The sequence below is a fragment of the Callorhinus ursinus genome, unplaced genomic scaffold, assembly GCF_003265705.2.
Source record: "Callorhinus ursinus isolate GAN/ISIS: 27379988/994484 unplaced genomic scaffold, GSC_fseal_2.0 scaffold4, whole genome shotgun sequence".
NCBI lineage: Eukaryota > Metazoa > Chordata > Mammalia > Carnivora > Otariidae > Callorhinus > Callorhinus ursinus.
Window position 1 is genome coordinate 38,130,543 of NW_027397066.1, and position 19,310 is coordinate 38,149,852.

The following is a 19,310-nucleotide window of genomic DNA, read 5'->3' on the forward strand; positions in this document are numbered from 1 at the left end:
CTGCATTCTAGCAAACAGAATGGGAAGGGAGGAGAGCCACACCCTTTCACTTTAGGGGCATGTTTCTGAGCTGAAGGCCACAAAGGGAAAATTATACACCTAATTTTTTACTCCTAGGTCTTTAAGAACTAGTCATCCAACTACAACTACAGTAAGGGAGGCAAAGAATGGTAGTCTTGATTTGGTGTACCCTACTAGAATAAAAATTTCTAGTATTCTGTGACTCACTGAAAGAGAATCATCTCTGACAGATGCAGGCCTGTGACAGTCCAGAAATCTTCCTATGAAAATTTAGGAAAGGAAGAGAGGAGTGTTTTGTATTGACTCTCTAACAGGCCAAACTATCTGATAACTAAAACTAAACTAAACATGCAGACATTGGCCCACTGCTAGCCATGTCAATGTGCTTGCTGGGCAATTGCAGCATCAAGGCAGTCCCCAGCCCCACTTCCAGAGAGCCTGGTCCCATCTCAGTAGAGATTGCACAGCTACTAGCATTCCATGCACATTCCATCTTTTAACCACTCTTCCTGCATTCTTTTTGTAGGCGTCCTTCACCACGGGTCCCTGAATTGCTCATAGTCCACAACGCAATGTATTGCTCTTCTCCTCTTCTTATGTTACTGCTTTCTCTTGACAATATCATTTCTGCCCATTTCCTAACCTTCTCCCATACCCTGAAGATCTTCAAGGATATATCTCATAAGCTCCAGTCCCAAATATCTGACCACCTCCTGAATATCTCTACATGGACTCAATAAAAATCTATAAAGTTTCAGTCAGTGGCTGCAATGTAGAGTCACAGAATGGTTTCATGCAGGAGAGGGTTATATAACTAAACTGAGTTTTAGAAAGCTCACTCTTGCTGCACTGTATAGAATGGAATGGAGGAAGGTAAGACTAAGTACAGGGAGACCAGAGAAAACTTTTATAGTAATCTGACAGAGATGAATCCTACAGAAACCTCAAAAAATTTTAAACATTCACACCTGAACCAAAACCTGTTATGTCTTCCATAATTCTCTGTTGTAGGGAATAACATTACATTTACTTAGTCATTCAATTAGAAATCTAGGTGTATTCTGCAATGACTACATTTCTCACCCCTTCAGATTCACTGTGTCCTGCAGATTTTCCTTCCCTAGTATCCTCTCAAATCTATCACTGCCTTTTCCACCAATATTCATTGTCTTATTTTATGCTTTTATTATTTCCCACACAGATGATGCCAATAATCTCTTAACAATCACCCTGTATCATTCATACCATTTCAATCTATTTATCCAATATTCCTCATAATACTCTACCCTAAGCTCGAGTATGTCAATTTTACTCCCTTGCTAAAATACCTTTTAAGCAGTTTCCATGACCTTAGCTTGGGATCCAAGGCTATCCATGAACCGGCCCTACCTATGCAACCATCCTCACAAATAAATGAATCCCATGCTTAAGATATACCAGTCAATAATTGGTTGTTCTCCATATGCTTCATGTTGCTTTTGATAATTAGGTACCTTCTGCTTAGAATATGTCCTTTTCCATAATGCTAACTTGCAAGACTTGACTCGATTTTTCTTCCCTTTGGACTTCTCTGAAGGATTCTTCCTCAGATATAATTGTTTCTTCTTTTTGCTCTTAACTTATTTTAATATATTTCTCTCTTGGCGCCCATGATCCTTTACTTCACTTACTTATTTACACATCTGTCTCACCTCTCCATGACTCTGAGGGGCTTGTGGCCATGTGGCTCACTGTGTCTCTTTTTTTAAAATGCTGCCACTGAGGGGCATCTGGGTGGCTCAGCCAGTTAAGCGTCCACCTTTGGCTCAGGTCATGAACCCGGGGTTCCAGGATCGAGCCCTGCATCAGGCTCCCTACTCAGTGGGGAGCCTGCTGGTCCCTCTCCCCCTGCTTGTGCTTGCTCCCTCTCTCTCTCTCACTGTCAAATAAATAGACAAAATCTTTAAGAAAGAAAAATAAAAATAATAAAATGCTGCTGCTGAACTCAGATTCTGGCAAGAGTGAATACTCATTATCTGTTGGTTCACTGAAAAAACAAATTTTACAAATTTAACAGTAACAGTCATGGAGCATATTTATAGTTCTATAGGAAGGAATATACAAGTTCAGAATCTAGTAAGTTTTAAAATAAAACAGAGGTTTAATCAGAACATTGTAATATAAATGTGATGTAAAGATAGCATATATCTTTGGCACATAAGTCTTACATTCTTATATTACTCTAGATTGGATAATAAAAAGTGTCACTGAGAAGTGCCTACTATAGGTATTTTTGTCATCCTCATTTGCAGTTGGGCAAACTGAGGCCAAGTGAGTTGAGCCTCTTACTGAAGATCATATTTTTATCAAGTAGGAGAAGTGGGATACAAACTTAGCAGCGTGTCTGAAAAGTCCATACTACTAAATTATACTGCCTATCAGCAGTCAGTTGTATGTCCATATCACGGACATGTAGGTCCAGTATCAGCAGAATCTAACCCTTGCATTCTACTGCTGAAGCCCTTAAGATCCTAATAAACTTTAAAGTCATATCATGCATTAAAGTGTTTAGATTGCTTGAGAAGTGGCTATCCACAGACAAATATGCACTAAAATCAGGCAAGGGTTTGGATTCTGCTTCTGCCACAGCAGTTAGGTGGTTTTGCTAAGCTTCCATACCTCCCCCATCTGCCAAATGGAAATGATAGTTTTTACAGATGTTGGGAGGATGGCACAAGCATATATGCCCGGCACATAGAATTGCCCAACAAATACAAAGTTCTCCCTTCCCTCTCTTTCTTTCTCTCTCTCAGCATCAGTGACTTTATCTCTAAAATGGGAATTATAATATATATTTTATATGCTTGAACGTTAAATGATATATGCAAATGTGCCATTTGGAACCTGTCAAATAAAGAGCGCTATAGCTTCCTCGTTATTGCTGAGTTTATTAGGCCCCCGAAGTGTGGATAAAGAAGCTAAGAATCCAAACCAAGGATGCAAGAGTCCCATCTAGTGGTGGTTTAAGTAAAATCAAAAGACACAGGGATTACACTGCTTAAATGGATGCCTAGAAAGCCTCGGGCTATTTTATTTTAGTTATTCCTTTCCTACCTTGAGAAATAGCCTAACGTAGCTTACAAGAGAAGAGAAAGGAAAGCTTTGAACTGGATCACCCTCCATCCTTCCATTGTTCCAAAAAAGCCCTGAGTCTTTTCAGAGTGGATCCACATATTGCTGGTCTTGTTAAACCGATCATCTTCTTCATGACTGAACTACCCTATTCCTAGGTTTCTAAAAGGGAATGACTGAGCTCCTTTGATAACCTTTTGCTATCAAATCGATTCACTACTGTCATTATGACTTAAGACCAATCTCTTGTAAGAACTACCCATAACTCATTGTCTATTACATTTGAGAGGTAACTTCCAAGAAACCTAGCATGGTTCACATCTAAGCTCAAATAATGTCAGGAATGAGATGGAAGTTCTGGATTAAAGTAGGGCTTGATCTAAAAATAGTTGAATGCAGCCTTCCAGGAGCATCACTCTGGGATCCCTGTAACTCTACTCCATTACCCAAGAAATTCCTGTCTGGTGTCACTGCTAAAGGTCATAGTAGTTACTAGGGGCTGCATGGCCTGGGTTCCCCTCAAATTCTTATGTTGAAATCTGATCCCCGATGTGATGGAGATAGAGCCTTTAGGAGGTGATTTGGTCATAAAGGTGGAGCCCTTATGAGTGGGATTAGTGCCCTTATAAGAAGAGGCCAGAGAGCTAACTCTCCTTCAGCCACGTGAGGAAAAATGAGAGGCTGACAAAATCCACAATTGAGAAGAGAGCCCTCACCAGAACCCCACCATGCTGGCATTCTGGTCTCAGACTTCCAGCATCCAGAACTGTGTGAGATAAATTTCTAATTGCCTACAAGCCGCCCAGTCTATGTCCTTCATTGAAGAAGCTTGAACTAAAACAGTAAGATTCTGATTTCATGAGTTTAAAAGAAAATAATTACTCCGTATGATGACAATAAGACAATAAAAGAATAGGAGACTACATAAAACACTATCCTGTATAAACTCTCCATTGTCACCAAATCCTTTTACTATTTCGGTCTTGCAATTGCATTGCCATAAAATGTAGGGTGGCTGTTCAAATGTTAATAGTTTTGGTGATTTCTTATAGTTCCTTAAGGTGATTTAACAGGGAAGATATTAGGTTATTTGTGATGAATAATGCATTATTAAAAATATTTTATCACAAAAAAGTCACCCAAATGGAAATCATTTCCTTGAAAGTCTAGGATATTTGAAAATAAATAATAGTTTTATTTATTTACCTAAGATTAAATATGCAGTCAAAATTTTGCTACAGTGAAACTAAATATTTAATGACCTAAACCTGTATGAACAGTAAAATAATCAGAGTAGAAAAGCCATTATTTTCCATTTTGTTATTTCAAAGCTTAAGGGAAGAAAAAAATTATATTTACAAAAAAAATAAAACAAAACCAAACAACTCTCCTCTTGAAACACCTGGATTCTCTCTCACATACACTATAAGGTTATCAAACTTTCACAGATGAGTTCCAAGACAAAGTAAATCATAGAGAAATGGTTTTATAGACTGCAGTCAAAAACAATAATCAAATTCTTCGCTTAAGATTAAACAGGAGTTTCTAATGACTAAGGTGATGCTATTTTAAGAAGCTCTACTTTTAAAAACCTGAATTAACCGGGTTAATTTTGCTTAAAAATGCAGAATATGACACCTGGAAAGACTGAACTTTGAAAAGGCATTTAATGTATTAGTTGCTGTACCATAATCAGATGGCATCAATTTCAGGGCATGGAATCTGGAATACCTCAAAAAGCAGCTGCTGATCCTAACAGTTAACTAGCAAATTCAAATCTGAATGTTCCCCTCAAGTTCTGATCTATCTTTAATAAGCCTGACTCTCAAACAGAAATTACCCGTGTAAGAAGCAGTTACCCAGCTTATTTCTAACTTCAAGCTCTAAAACAAGAAGGGAAAAGAAGGAGAAAGTAGGTTGACAACATAACAGTGCAGCAGAACACGCGAAAGCATTGGAGTCAGAGAGCTGCAAGGTCAAATTCTTTCTGTTACTGACCTGCTGTCTGATAATGAAATAGTTGCTTATACCTTCTGGTTCCAATGTTCTTGTCTGAAAAGGGGGGATAATCAACTTTCCCAACTGGAGTTTTGTTTTGTTTTCAGAATTAAATAATGAGTAAATTTGAAGTGCCTGAAAGTATATGACCAACAGATGGTGCTCAATAAATACTATTATATAAATTTTTTTCTCATTATTATGAGATTTCAGTGTAGAAAACAGGACTGGATAACCTGCCCTCGTGACTTGAATGGTTATAACTGTATTGAAGTGATATTTGCACATCCTGGACAAAATCTAAAAATTTTTAAATAAAGACAAAACACTAGCATACATTTTTAATTCTTTTCCCCCATGCCCTTACTAATAATTCATTCTCATCAATCAAGCTTAACCAGGCCACCTAGAATCCCGAAACAACTTCTAAATCTGCCTCCAGAGTAGAACTAGCAAGGCTTTCTAATTTTCCTTGCCATGGTTTATTAATGTATTTTGCCTCAATCACTTTCCTAATTGGCAGCGGCTGACTGGGATGTGTCTCTGACAGCAGGAAGGAGGGCGGCTGGTGGGCCGGCAGCTTGCTGATTAGCATGTGCTACCTTGTGCCAAAGTCAATTCTGGGATGCCGGGTGTGTCTCCCGTCAGCACTCCGCAGCCCAAGCCTTGTGGAAGGCAGGGATCTGGAATGCGTTTTGCAGAGACTGTGCATGCCCTGCACCTGCTTTCCGTTCCTTGGTTTCATGTCCTGCTACCACCCAGGCGTTCTACTCCCAATGCCGCCTTCTCGCTATTTTTTACAATTAAAACCATCTATGTTTCCTTCCAAGGCTGGTCCAAGAGATTTTCTGATTTTCTCTCTCTCCTTTTTTTTAATTTTTTTCAGCTTTATTGAGGTACAATTGACAAATAAACTTGCAACGTATTTAAAGTGTACCATGTGACGAACTGATATATATGGCGAAAGAATCCATGCCAGAGAGTTACTCAATACACCCGTCACCTCACATATTTACCTTCCCCCCCCCTTTTTCAGTGAAAACACTTGAGTTCTAGTCTCTCAGCAAATTTCAATATGATACAGTAGTATCAACCACAGCTACCATGTCACACATTAGATCTCCATTCCTTATTCATCTTATAACTGAAAATTTATGCCCTTTGACCAGCTTCTTCCGATTCCCCTCACCTGCCAGCCCCTGTCAGCCACCATTCTACTCTGTTTCTGTGAGTTCAACTTTCTTTCGCTTTGCTTTTGATTTTTGTCCAGTTCTTATGAAATGCTCTTTCCTATCAATTCATGCCTTGATCATAGGCTGCAAACTCCAGTGTCCACAGGGACTAGGTGGGGAAGATTCACAGGGGTAAGGTGGGCAACAGGGAATGGCCGGGGTTGTGGCAGACTAGAGATTGCGTGTCCGAAGGGGCTACCGATACTCAGTTCTACTTCCGTGCTGTCATGCAAGAATACGGAGTCCGTTTCACCAAATTTTCTGATTTTTTAAAAAATGAAAACTATTAGCATCTATACATATAAATATGTGCCCACAATTATATATACATATATTATGCCAATAAAAGATATATTCTATATGTAAAATATATCTATCATCTTTTATGTCCTATGTAACCCTATAGTATTCAGCAGCTGGTTCAGAGAATGGTTTTGTATACAAATATGGGAAGTAGCTGAAACTTGGTGGAACTGGAGATTATGAGCTCTGGCTAAAGGAATTTGAATTCAAGAAAGAAACACACACACACATCACTTGGATTCGGAGACTATCCTACAGTACCCTTGGTTCTCAGGAAATACTCAAACTTGCTGTTTGTTGAATATATAAAGTATACAATGAAAGTCTGTGTTTACTTTAAGATTTAATAAGCCCTGTGCACATGCTGTTTTATGGATCCTCTCAGCACCTTGATGAGGTAGTTGGCACACATTTTACATCCATTTACAGTGGAGAAAATCACGTTTAGAAAGGCTCCACACTTGCTTAATCTAGAAGTGGAGACAGGACCTGACAGCTCTCTTTGTTCCTGATGCAAAATTTTTTTCCAAACATGAAGTAAGCACTCAATAGTGTTAGCTGCTTTATTATTAAGGAAAAAAAGTTTATATTCAGATCCAGTCTACTTCAGATCATGATTCTATTAAGCGACAACCCCCTCATTATTAGGGAATTTTCTGCCCGACAGATGACTGGTCTCTCAAAGTTTTAGTGGAATGTTCTTCTTATGTACCAATTTTATGACCACCTTCAGTATGTAGCTGTGTTTCATATGCCAGGTTCACAGAGACCATTCTGTGTACTGCTTTCTAGAACTAAATGAAAAAGCATGTTTTTCACTCACCAATCCCACTGTAAACAAGATATTTCTAATATTAAATGACTTGTTGGACATGCTGGTGAGAGGAAAGGAATATGGCACAGTAGGACTAAATGTTGAGAGAATTCGTGTATGTGCTGCCGAAGCGAGCCCTAAATGTTCAGAGAATTCAACAATATGAAGAAAATAGGATAAAGGGAAGGTAAGAATGTGGGAAGAGAGGGAGAAAATGAGAGACATGAAGTAACAGATATATTGATAACACAAAATGACAACTTAATAATTAGATATTTAACATTTGGTTTCATAATGTATACTGTATGTTTAATAAAAATTTTAACCTTACCCTGAGAGAGGTCTAGCCTTTGCCCTCAGCTTCTGGGAGGTAATCTCGAAGCCTTGGAATGATACACCTGAGAGGAGTGGCTTAGTTTGCCTGGGGACTATGGGCCAGCCAGCCAGTAACAACTAGATTTAGGGTGTTTTTGTTTCATTTTGTTTTGTTTTGTTTTGTGGGGTCTTTTTGGTTGTTTGTTTGTTTGTTTGTTTGTTTATTAAGCAGGCCACATCAGCTTAACCTCCTAAGCAGCTGGAAACAGATACCCACAAGACCAGTCAATCATGCCCCTATGACAGAGCTCCAGCAAAGACTCTGGACACCAAGGTGCACGTAAGCCTTCCTGGTGAGCAATGCTCTGTATGTATTGTCACATATCAGTGCCAGGAAAGTAATGTTGTCCATGGTTATGTAAACAGGATAATGGAAGTGCTGCATCTGAACTTTGCATGCACTCTATGTGCTTCTTCCCCTGGCTGATTTTAGTCTGTATGTCTTCCCTGTAATAAACCATAACTGTGAGTGTAACAGCTTTCAGTATATTCTGTAAATTCCAGGGAATTATCAAACCTGAGGGTAGTTTTGGAAACCCCCTGATTTTACAATTAATGTCAGAATGATTGCAGCCCTCTGCACTGTGTTCCTTCTAAACACAGTTCGCTAATTGCAATGGATAGTTTTCACTGATTTATTTTTTTTTACCAATAGTCATTCAAACTTCTTTTGGAAATAGTCCTCCAACCTCCAAATTTAAAGAATTAGAGAACTACCTTTTAGTTTATATGATTTTGCTTTTGCCAATCTACCTCTTTTGAACTTGCAAATATATGTATCTATTTATCTATCATTTAGCTATTTAAAAAATTGTATTTACTTATTATCTCAGTTTAACTTACTTATTTTTCTATCACTTTAAAAAAGAAGCAAAAATAGCCACACTCGTGAAATTTAAATTCTAGAGGGGGAGACAAATTATGTAAAAAATATTTTTCTGTAACATGTTCAAAGATGATATGTGCAATGAAGACAAAATTAGAGGCTGGGGAACAGAAAAAGGATTGGGAAGCAGTTATAATTTTAAGTTAGACGGTTAGGTAGTCTTTGAAAAAATGAGAGTTTAGAAAATCTTTAAGGAATGGAAGGAATGAGCCACACAGGTATCTGGGGAAAAAAAAGGTCCAGGCAGAGAGAAGAGACAAAGTGCATAAGTGAATGACCACCATGTTCCTAAGGAAGAGGCCAGTGTGGATGTTAGGGGAAGGGAAAGAGACAGGAAGGGCAGCAGAAGTAGAGTTAGAGGTAGAGGGAGTTCATACTGCATTAGGACTTCTTGACCTCTGAAGGGCCTTTCATTTTTACTCTGAGTATACTGGTGAGCCAACGGGTTTAGAGAAAAGGTATGACATGATCTGACTTACATTTTCAAAGTATCCCAATAGCTACCATGTTGGGAACAAAGTCCCACAAGAGTGGAAGCAAGAAACAGTAAAAAGTCTAGTGCAGTGTTACGAATTGAATGTTTACATCCCTCCAAAATTCGTATGTTGAAGCCTTAATGCTTAGTGTGCCTATATTTAGAGATGGAGTCTCTAAGGAAGTAATTAAAATTAACTGAGGCTGTAAGGACGGGGTCCTGATTCAATAAGATTGAATAGGATTAGTGTCCTTATAATAAGACACACCAGAGAGCTCTCTCCCTCTCTCTATCTCCCCTGCTTCAATCCCATGTGCATACACCAAAGAAGGCCAGGTGAGCACATAATAAGCAGGTAGCCATCTATAAGCCAGGAAGAAAGCTCTCACCAAAAACCAACCCTGCTGGGCCTTGATCCTGGATCTTTAGCCTCTAGAACTCTGAGAAAATAAATTTCTGTTGTTTGAGCCTCCCAGTCTGTGGTACTACGTCATGGCATCCCATGCAGACTAAGACATTCAGTGATCAAGGAGAGAAACGATGGTGGTTCGGTCTAGGGTACAAGCAAGGTCACCAGTTTTGAGGAGAGGAGGATCGAAAGTTCAGTTTTGTGCGTGGTCAGTTTGAGATGTACACTGGAAATCCAAGTGGAGATGTAAGAAGACCATGGATGAAGATGTCTAAAGGGAAGAGGTCTGGACAGAAGCTATAAATTTGGTAATTATCACATAAAAATTGTAGTATGCCATGATAAAGGATGAGGTCACCAATGCAGAAAATACAGAGAAGAGAATGGCTGAATATTGAGCCTGAAGCCCTCTGATATTAAGTCTGGGAAAGAGTATGGACTTGCAAAGGAGACTAGGAAGGTATGAAAAGTAAGGGATACATCAAGAGTATGTGGCTATCTTGGAAACCAAATGCAGAAATTCTTTCCAACAAATGTCTTCGCATTTAGTGGGAGGAAACTACCCAGTCAAAGGCTGCTATTAGATCAAGTAAACTGACCTGAGAATCAGCCACTGGATTTAGCAATGACAAGGACCTCAACAGGAGTAGTTTTGGTGGAGCACTGGGGCCAAAAGCTTGATTTGAGTAGGTTTGAGAGATCAGAGGAGAAGAAAACTTTAGGACAGTAAATAAACATAACTCTTCCAAGTCAAACTACTGAAAAGGAGAGCAACCAAATGAGATGGAAGCCAGGGGTTTAGTAGAGTCATGGGAATTTGATTTGAGGATTGGGAAAATAACACCGTATTTGTATTCCTTTTAGGATGATTAATGATAGCAGACACCGCTGACATTACAGAGAATGGAGAGGTTTGTTGGAATGATGTCCTTAAAGCAGCTGAGAAGAGATGTATCCTAGTACATAGGTGGAAGGGTCAGCATCCTATAGAAATGCAGTCAAGCAGAGTTTGTGAGTGTAGATGCTTGAATAGATGAGGCTACGGGATTGTGGGGCGGTTCTTTCTCGTTGCTTCAGTTTTCTCAGTGAAGGAGAAATCAAGGTCATCATCACAGAGCTAAATGAGATATAAATGAGATACAAAGAGCAGAGGAAGGATGTGCGAAGAATTACTTCCTTCTAATAGAAGCCTGCAATTCTTCTTTCCTTTAGGAACTACTCCTTCTCCATTTGTGTAGTGGATCTGACAATACCCACTGACCCACGGAGTGGCCTTGCTAATAACTGTGTGCGTGGCCATGAAAGTTGAATCAGGGATGAGAATGTGAACCTGTCTAACCAATAAGACTCAATTATGGGACTTTGAGATGGGATGCACATCTAAGATGTGTTTCTTGTCTACACCTATACAAGCTCATGGTTAATTAAGAATGAAATTAACAAGGAGGTGCAAGCCAGCTTGACTTGGAACATTCACGAGCATATTACACTTAAATAAAGGAATAGGAAAGATTCTGAATTCCCTTCAAACAAACCAAACACTAATATGTCAAAGAAGCTGGATTCCTGCCCAGATCTGTCTTCCCCAGAGGTTTACAGAGTTCAAGACTCTTGAAATATGCCACCTTGGGAAGACATTACTGCTACTCAAATTAAAACAAGATCTGACTGGCCATATCCTGACAAGAAAGAGAAAATTTAGTAGTAGGTGATAAATAGTAATAATAGTAACAAATAATTACATAGTACTATGTGCCAGAACTATTCTAAGTGTTCCGTGTGTGTGTGTGTGTGTGTGTGTGTGTGTGTGTGTGTGTGTGTGTGGTTATTCCATAAATTACCTCACGAGGGAGATATTATCATCCCAATTTTGCGAAGGGTGAAACTAAGGTGCAAAGAGGTTAAAAAAACCTTACCAAGAGTGAACTAACTGATTAATAGCAGAGCCAGATTTTGAACCAGGATACTGTGGTTCCAGAATATGTGTTCTTAATTTTATGGCCTTTATAGCAAACGACTATTTTTTTCTTATGGTAGCAGAACCCACGAACTACCAATCCAATATTTAGTTCATCTATAATATTAGAACACTGAATTTATTCCAGATGGCAATTTTTCAAAGTCTCAGTTATCAGACCAAGCTGGGCTAATGATATAGAAACAAATTACTGGGAGGGACTTCTGGGAAAGCTTATTAATGGCAAACAGAGAGCTGGAAGAGGTCTTTTGACATTTCTGCTTATTCCTTCCTGTTTCCTGGATATGAATGTGATAGCTGGAGCACCAACAGCCTTCTTGGCCTATGAAGTAAAACTCCATGCTAAGGATATCAAAGAAGAAAGACAGAGACTGAGTCCCTGATACCCATAGTGTTGCCACACTAGTCTTGGACCATCTACCTGTGGATTTCTTTTACATGGAAAAAAAACTTCATATATTCAAGCCACTATGTTTGGGATTCCCTGATATAAACAGTCAAACTTAATAGTGGAAATCTATAGAACTAAGAAGAAAAATGAGCAATCAAAACACACCCCTTTTGGAGTTTTAATTATTCCAAAATTCGTATAAGATAACTAGGTAAGGCCCTTGCATATGCCATGAACGATGCATGAAATAAAAAGCATTTGAACTTCCTGTACTCTTTTACCTGACAAACTCTAAACCCTAACAGATATTTGTTATTTGATTTTAGTTTTTTTAAAAACAGATTTTATTTATTTAAGAGAGAGAGAGAGAGCACAAGCAGGGAGGAGGGAAAGAAGGAGAGGGAGAAGCGGGCTCCCACTGAGCAGGGAGTCTGACACAGGGCTTGATCCCAGGACCCCAAGATTATGACCTGAGCCAAAAGCAGATGCTTATTAACCAACTGAGCCACCCAGGCGCCCCTGATTTTAGTTCTAAATAGCTAAAATTCTCTATTCCGTGCTGAATATAATATTAAGACAAAAATACCAGTACATACTTCTTACACATAAGCTTATTCATATATTCACGTGTTCATATATAAACTTAATCATATATTCATAAACTTATCCATAAATTTTGAAAAATGATTTGGATTCAAATATGGAGATAATAATTGGCAAATTCCTTATGATTATTTCTCATTTAAATGAAGTGCTGAGGATTGTTAATCAACTAAAAGAACCAGGGCCAATTTCACAAAATGAGGGAATATATATGTTTACACAAACACAAAATGAGGTTGGTATATTTCAAATGCAGTATCTGCTCACAGGAGCTTTGAAAGCACAAAACCCGAGGTATAAGGGTAAAAGTTTCCCAAGTGCTTTCTTATACTATTGACAACAGAGGGCAGTTACCTCATCATTAAGACAGTTTTATTCGGTTTTTATTTGGGGACTACCCCAAACATCTACAACAGTGCTGAAAAATAGATGCTCATAAGTATTTTGTTAGTGTTCAATGTATTGGTCACGAACACCCAGAAAAAGCCAAAGGAGGCTTTTATCATCACAAGATACACAGGCAGTCCCTTCAGAGAAAGATCCTTGAAAAAAATCAAGCAGGTTCCACAGCCACAAAATAAATGCAATATACAAAAAACTGAATAGATAAAACCCAATATAATGGAACAAAGTCTCTGATATCAAGGGATGTGCATTGTAATTTCAACTCCTATGCCTACCATCTCTTTTCCTCTGCTTTCTTTTTCTGTTCAGAGCATGAAACCAGATCTCAAAGGTTGAAAAATTTGACATCTGTCTCTCGAGGCATATTAATTTCTTAACTGTAGTCGTTTTTGACTTGGGTGGGTTATCCATCACAGAAAGCCTTACAAGCATGAGGAGGGCAGATGATTTAATGATCTCTCACTAGCTTGTAAACCTGACTATGAATTCAGAGAGAGAAATGTGAAGAGGGTAGAAATTTGGCTGAGGTAACTGCTGTGTATCAGTCAGATGATGATGTTCAAATCAAAAAGAGGCAGAAAACAGTGAAAGATGTGATGAAGGTGTGGAGTAGAATGGATGGGCAGCTTTCAAGGCCCATTCCAGGCAAGATGTAAGATTTTTGTTTCACACACACACACACACATACACACACTCACATGGAATTATATTTATTACAAACTTTACACAGAATAATTGGTAGAGATAATACTAAAAATGCTCTTACCACCTACTGGTTTCAATCAATATGAAAATCTGACTTTTGGATCCTTACACCTGTATTGTAAATAATTCATATAAAATTTACACATTCAAATATTGCCTGGATTTTTAATTTTATATATGTTACTTTTATAACCAATCTTTAAAAACTTTTGTACATTTGTTATTGTACAACTTAGGATCCCTGACACTAACACATTCTATTCATTCAAAGTTAAATATTTATTCATCTATTTATCTCTCCTCTGTGTTTAGATAGACTACTATTGGCCTCTTTTAACACATGCATCTATGTGATTTATATCATGAAATTTCTGTCTTTATTTGCCTCAATATTTTATTTTCTTCACAACCTTTATTAAACAAATGCTTCATTTTATTTTATCGGACTTGTTATATATTTACGTATAAATTTAGATCTTTCTGGAGTATCAATTCAACATCAATTGTATAATTTCTTCCTAAAACTTTTCTTCTGTATTATTTGTGCTCTGAAAATCATGCAATTTTATTGTTTAAACCATCTGAATGGAAATTTTCTTTTATTTTTGGCCACACCTTTTTTTTGGTTTTTGATTAAAAAAATTGCAATTTTTGAAGTAGATATCTGAGAAGATACTTCTGAGTCTAAATCCTGGGAAAGGTTTGATGTGCTCATTCCTTGCTTTTTTTTTCAACTCATGACTTTTTAAAATTATTTCACTGAGGTGAAATCCATTAAGTATAAAATTAACCATTTTAAAGTGTACAATTCAGCGGCATTTATTCATTCACAAGGCTCTGCCAAACACCACTTCTCTCTAGTTTCAAACTTTTTCATCACCCTAGAAGAACATTCTATTCTTATTAAGTAATGACTCCCCATTTCCCCTGCCTCCATCTACTAGCAACCACTAAGCTGTTGTCTGTCTCTATGGATTTGCCTGTTCTGGATAATTCTTATGAAAGGAATCATACAATATGTGACCTTTTGTGTCCACCTTCTTTCACTTAACATGATGTTTTTGGAGTTCATCCACATTGTGGCATGCTATTAGTACTTATTCACTCTTATGGGTGAATAATATCCTATTGTAAATATAAAGCACATTGTGGTTATCCATTCATTCACTGGAGGAAATCTAGATTGTTTCTACTTTTTGACTCTTAGGAATAATGCTGCTATAAACATTTGTGTACAAGTTTCCATGTGAACATATATTTTCACTAATCTTGGATATATACCTGAAGGCGGAATTGGTGGGTCACATGGGAATTAATTCTGTGTTTAACTTTTCAAGGAACAGCCAAACTACTGTCCCTGGAGGTTACAAAATTTTACATTCCCACCAGAAATATATAAGGGTTTCTATTTCTCCACATCCTCACCAACACTTATTTCTTGTCTTTTGTTTTGTTTTATTTTATTATTATTATTAGAGCCATCCCAGTGTGTGTGAAATGTATTTTATTGTGGTTTTTATTTGTGTTTCTTTAATGTCCAAGGTTGTTTCATATCATTTTATGTGCTTGTATTCCATTTGTATACTTTCTTTAGGAAAAAAAAGTCTATTCAAGTTCTTTGCCCCTTTTTTAAAAATCTAGCTTTTGGTTTTTTTGTTTCTGAGTTTTAAGAATTCTTTATTTAGTCAGGATATTAAATCCTGATCAGATAAACAATTTGCAAATATTTTCTCCTGTATGTAGGTTGTCTTTTCACATTTTTGATAATGTGCCTTGAGGAACTACAGTTTTCCATTTTAATGAAGTCCAATTTATTTATTTTTGCATTGTTACTCATGCTTTTGGTGTCCAATCTAAGAATCCATTGCTAGATCTAAGATGGTATTTATCATATTTTTCTCCTAACAGCTTTACAGTTTTAGATTTTATATTAAAGTTTTGTATCCATTTGTGTTCATTGTTATATCTGGAGTGAGGTAGAAGTCCGACTTAATTCCTTTGAATGTGGTGATCATCAAGCTGCTGGTATCCTTGCTGAAAATCCCATAAAATGTTAACACATTTGATGAAAGTCAATTCACCATGAATGTTTGATTTTGTTTCTATCCTGATTTTATTCTATTGATCTATATGCCTATCCTTATCACACTACCACACTGTTTTGATTAATGTAGTAAGTAATGTACTACGTTTTGAAACTGGGAAGTGTGAAGTCACCAACTTTGTCTTTCTTTATCAATATTGTTTTGACAATTCGGAGCCTCTTATAATTCCATATGAATCTGAGGGTTGGCTTTTTCCATTTCTGCCAAAAAAGGCCACTGGACTTTTGACAGGTACCGAATTGAATCTATAGATCTCTTTGGGGATTATTCCCATTTTAATAGTACTGTTTTCTAATCCATGAACATGGGATGTCTTTCCCATTTAATGAGGTATTTAACTAGGTATTCTTTAATTTCTCTCGGCAAAATTTGGTAGTTTTCAGTGGAAATGTTATATAACATGTATTACATGGCAGGCATTGTTATAAAAGTTTTACATATTTATGCCTTCAGAATACTAAAATGGGTTGCTATAGCCTGTAAGATAAAGGTACATTGTATTAGCATGGCTTACAAGGCCGTTCTCATCTAGGCCTCAAACTACGATTCTGTCTAATGTATCTACACTGACACTGAAACAGCTCACTGTCACTGAACACACTAAGTGCTCTCATCCCTTGATGTTACTGCACAATCGACTTTTTAGGTTAGTATTTTTACCCCATCTCATCTGAGAAACTCCCACTCATCCTTCAAGCCTTAAGCCCAATAACTTTAACTGAAGTTACTCATTTAAAATAAAGCTTTTCAGAGGGGAGTTGGGTGGGGGGAGGGGTGAAATAGGTGAAGGGGATTTAGAGGACACTTATGACGATCACTGAGTACTGTAGAGAATTGTTAAGTCACTATATTGTACCCCTGAAACTAATATAACACTGTATGTTGAATACACTGGAATTAAAATGAAAAAAAAAAAACTTAAAAGAAAGAGACTTAGCTCAAATGTTAACTAAGCTACTTAATCAGTTCTCTTGTTCTCTTGTTAACAACTTGTATGTACCTCTTGTATAACCCATTAATCTGTGTTGCCATTATCTTTTCTGCCTATTCTGTTGCCCTCCGCTATACTTAACTTCTTGAATGTAGGGACTGTATTTTACATGTATTTGAGCTCTAGGGCTTGGTGCAATATACAACAGACCAGATTCTCAATAAAACTCACCTAAATGAATGAGGGTACCAAACACAAAAAGACAATCTGCTTTGCACAAAATGTGCTCAGCCTAGTTCATTCATCTGAAAAGCAGTCATTTCCCTGCATGTTTTTTTTTTTTTAAGATTTTATTTATTTATGAGAGAGAGTGCGCATGGGGGGGCGGGAACTGAGGGAGAGGCTGAATCCCGCCCCCTGCATGGTTTGAATCAAGAGAATTAGCTTTGTTATTAAACACACTAGTGGTAGTGAATGAGGGGTTTCTTTCTCTTCTTCCCTTTCTCTCTCTAACCTAAAATACAAATGTCATCTTTGTCCATCTAAAAACAAAACAAAGCAAAAGAAAAAACCATGGAAAGTCTAGAAATATGGTACTTTTATACTCCAACTCAAAACCTCTAAGAATATTCTCCTTATACTCACATGAAGACAAATGATGGAAAGCAAAATGAAAAGAGGAGCAAAACAGAAAGAAGACTGAATGTATTTCCAGAAGATATGAAGAGTATTTCTATCTCTTATTAATAATGTGGCACTGACTCTGTATTTTGCCTCTCTGAGCCTCAGCTTCCTCATCTATAAGGTGGAGCCAATATGCCCTGCCGCACACACCACAAATTACTGGTGTGAGTATCGAGAGAGAGAATTCTTTTGAAAGTATGCTTGCTACAAAACATAATGTGCTACACAAAAGAGTGTGTAGCTATTCACTCACCGAACACAGTTCTTGCAGGCACAGATTCTCTGTTAAGCCAGAATGACACTTGGGAGAGAATGACAGTCATGATGCAAGGCAGATATGTCTGAATCACAAAATACCCAATTTTTCTTTTCAAGTGGAAATGAGCTGTCATTACGGTATATTCACCTAGAAGAAAAATTTAAGAAGCTTAAGGAACTGTAATAGTCAATAGTTTGAACATTTTAGAAATGGAACAGATTTGAGAAGAACAGTCCCTGATTTAAGAAAAAAAAAATTATCACATATACAACATGACAAGTATAAGCCTTTAAATGCCTCTTTAACACAGCAAAAATATTTAAAAGAGAATTTTAATATTACCAAGAAACTTGCACTACAAGTCCAAGGTACATTTGTTTTTCTCTCCAGGTCATGCCTACTGACCAAGGAGATATACGATTCGCAATGCTCTCTGACCATGAATTATCTTACTTGCTCAGATCTCTCATCCCTACTGGTACCAATTTCAAGACTCTGATTTGATTGTTCTAACTCCCTGGCTTTTTAAAGTGTCAGTCTCTGGCCACATCTCTAAGATTGGGTCAGGCTTTTGGCCCAGATTTTCCACTTTTGACCCTGTCACCAATTCTGAATCTCTCAATGTTGTATGTCGACTCTAATTTACTGCCGTCATTTCTATCCGATCCTAAGAGCTACTTTCCTTTCTGCTATCTGGGGTTACATCTGCCAGAGGTAAAATCATTAGTTCAACATGGCGGCTTTTTCTTAGACGAGTGTGGCCCTTAGTAAGGGCACCAGCTCTCCCACACAAGCCAGTAGTAATGATCCATAAATCAAGAGTTGAATAGTCACAAATTATCCAGAATAGGAGGAAAAGAATTAGAAAACTAGGAAAACTGTGACACTGTTTGAAGATAAAATTGGCTTGTCTGCAAAGTCACACATTTTTGAATTGACAGTATATTTTAGACCACTGTTTCTCAAACTTTCTGCAAACCTCCTTGGAATCTTGTTAAAATGCATATCTTGACTTAGTAAGGGGTCAGGTCTGACACTGTAAATATCTAAAAAGCTCCTACAATCTATGCTGCTAGTTCTTGGGCCCCAAGAACAAAACTTTTTAAGCACACTAACATATTTCAGTGACTTCAACCCATCACTTTTCTTAGAAACTAGTTTAAGAATCATTTTACTAACCTGTACTGGATTTAATTGTTTCCTTTCCAATTGATTGGCCCAGCAGATCATACTGATTTAATCTGGAACCATCGGGAGCAACTTGTACTGAATCAGATGCATTATAAGTCCAAATATAAGTGACCTCTGAGGTTGTATATGCATCTGTGGGAAGTCAGAAAAAAAGAAAAATACTCAAGCACTTTAGTAGGAACCATCAATAAACTGCAATATCAAAGGTTATATATTGCATAGGATCACTATTTATTATAAAAATTGGTATTTACAGATCATATTTTGTAGAGTAAAAAATATCTTTGAAATCTGCCATTTTCAATATGAAGACTGTGAAGTGGACCAAGAGAGAAAATTATGACCATAGAGCATTTCCATTGCAACTACTTTGAGAAGTGAACAGAAAATTTCTCTTCGGAGTCTGCAAAAATCACTGGGCCCTGAGATGGTTA

At 37.4% G+C, this 19,310-nt stretch overlaps 1 protein-coding gene across 7 annotated transcripts in view; it reads right to left on the reverse strand.

The window, feature by feature from the left end:
• The window catches only part of GABRA2 (gamma-aminobutyric acid type A receptor subunit alpha2), a 125,289-nt gene that overhangs the window by 31,010 nt on the left and 74,969 nt on the right, over positions 1-19,310 (reverse strand). For all 7 annotated transcript variants that reach the window (XM_073891606.1, XM_073891604.1, XM_073891605.1 and 4 more), the window contains 2 exons: positions 18,865-19,008; positions 17,680-17,832 (listed from right to left, as the gene is read on the reverse strand). In XM_073891606.1, coding sequence (XP_073747707.1) covers positions 17,680-17,832; positions 18,865-19,008 — 297 coding nt within the window. The remainder of the gene's footprint in view (positions 1-17,679; positions 17,833-18,864; positions 19,009-19,310) is intronic.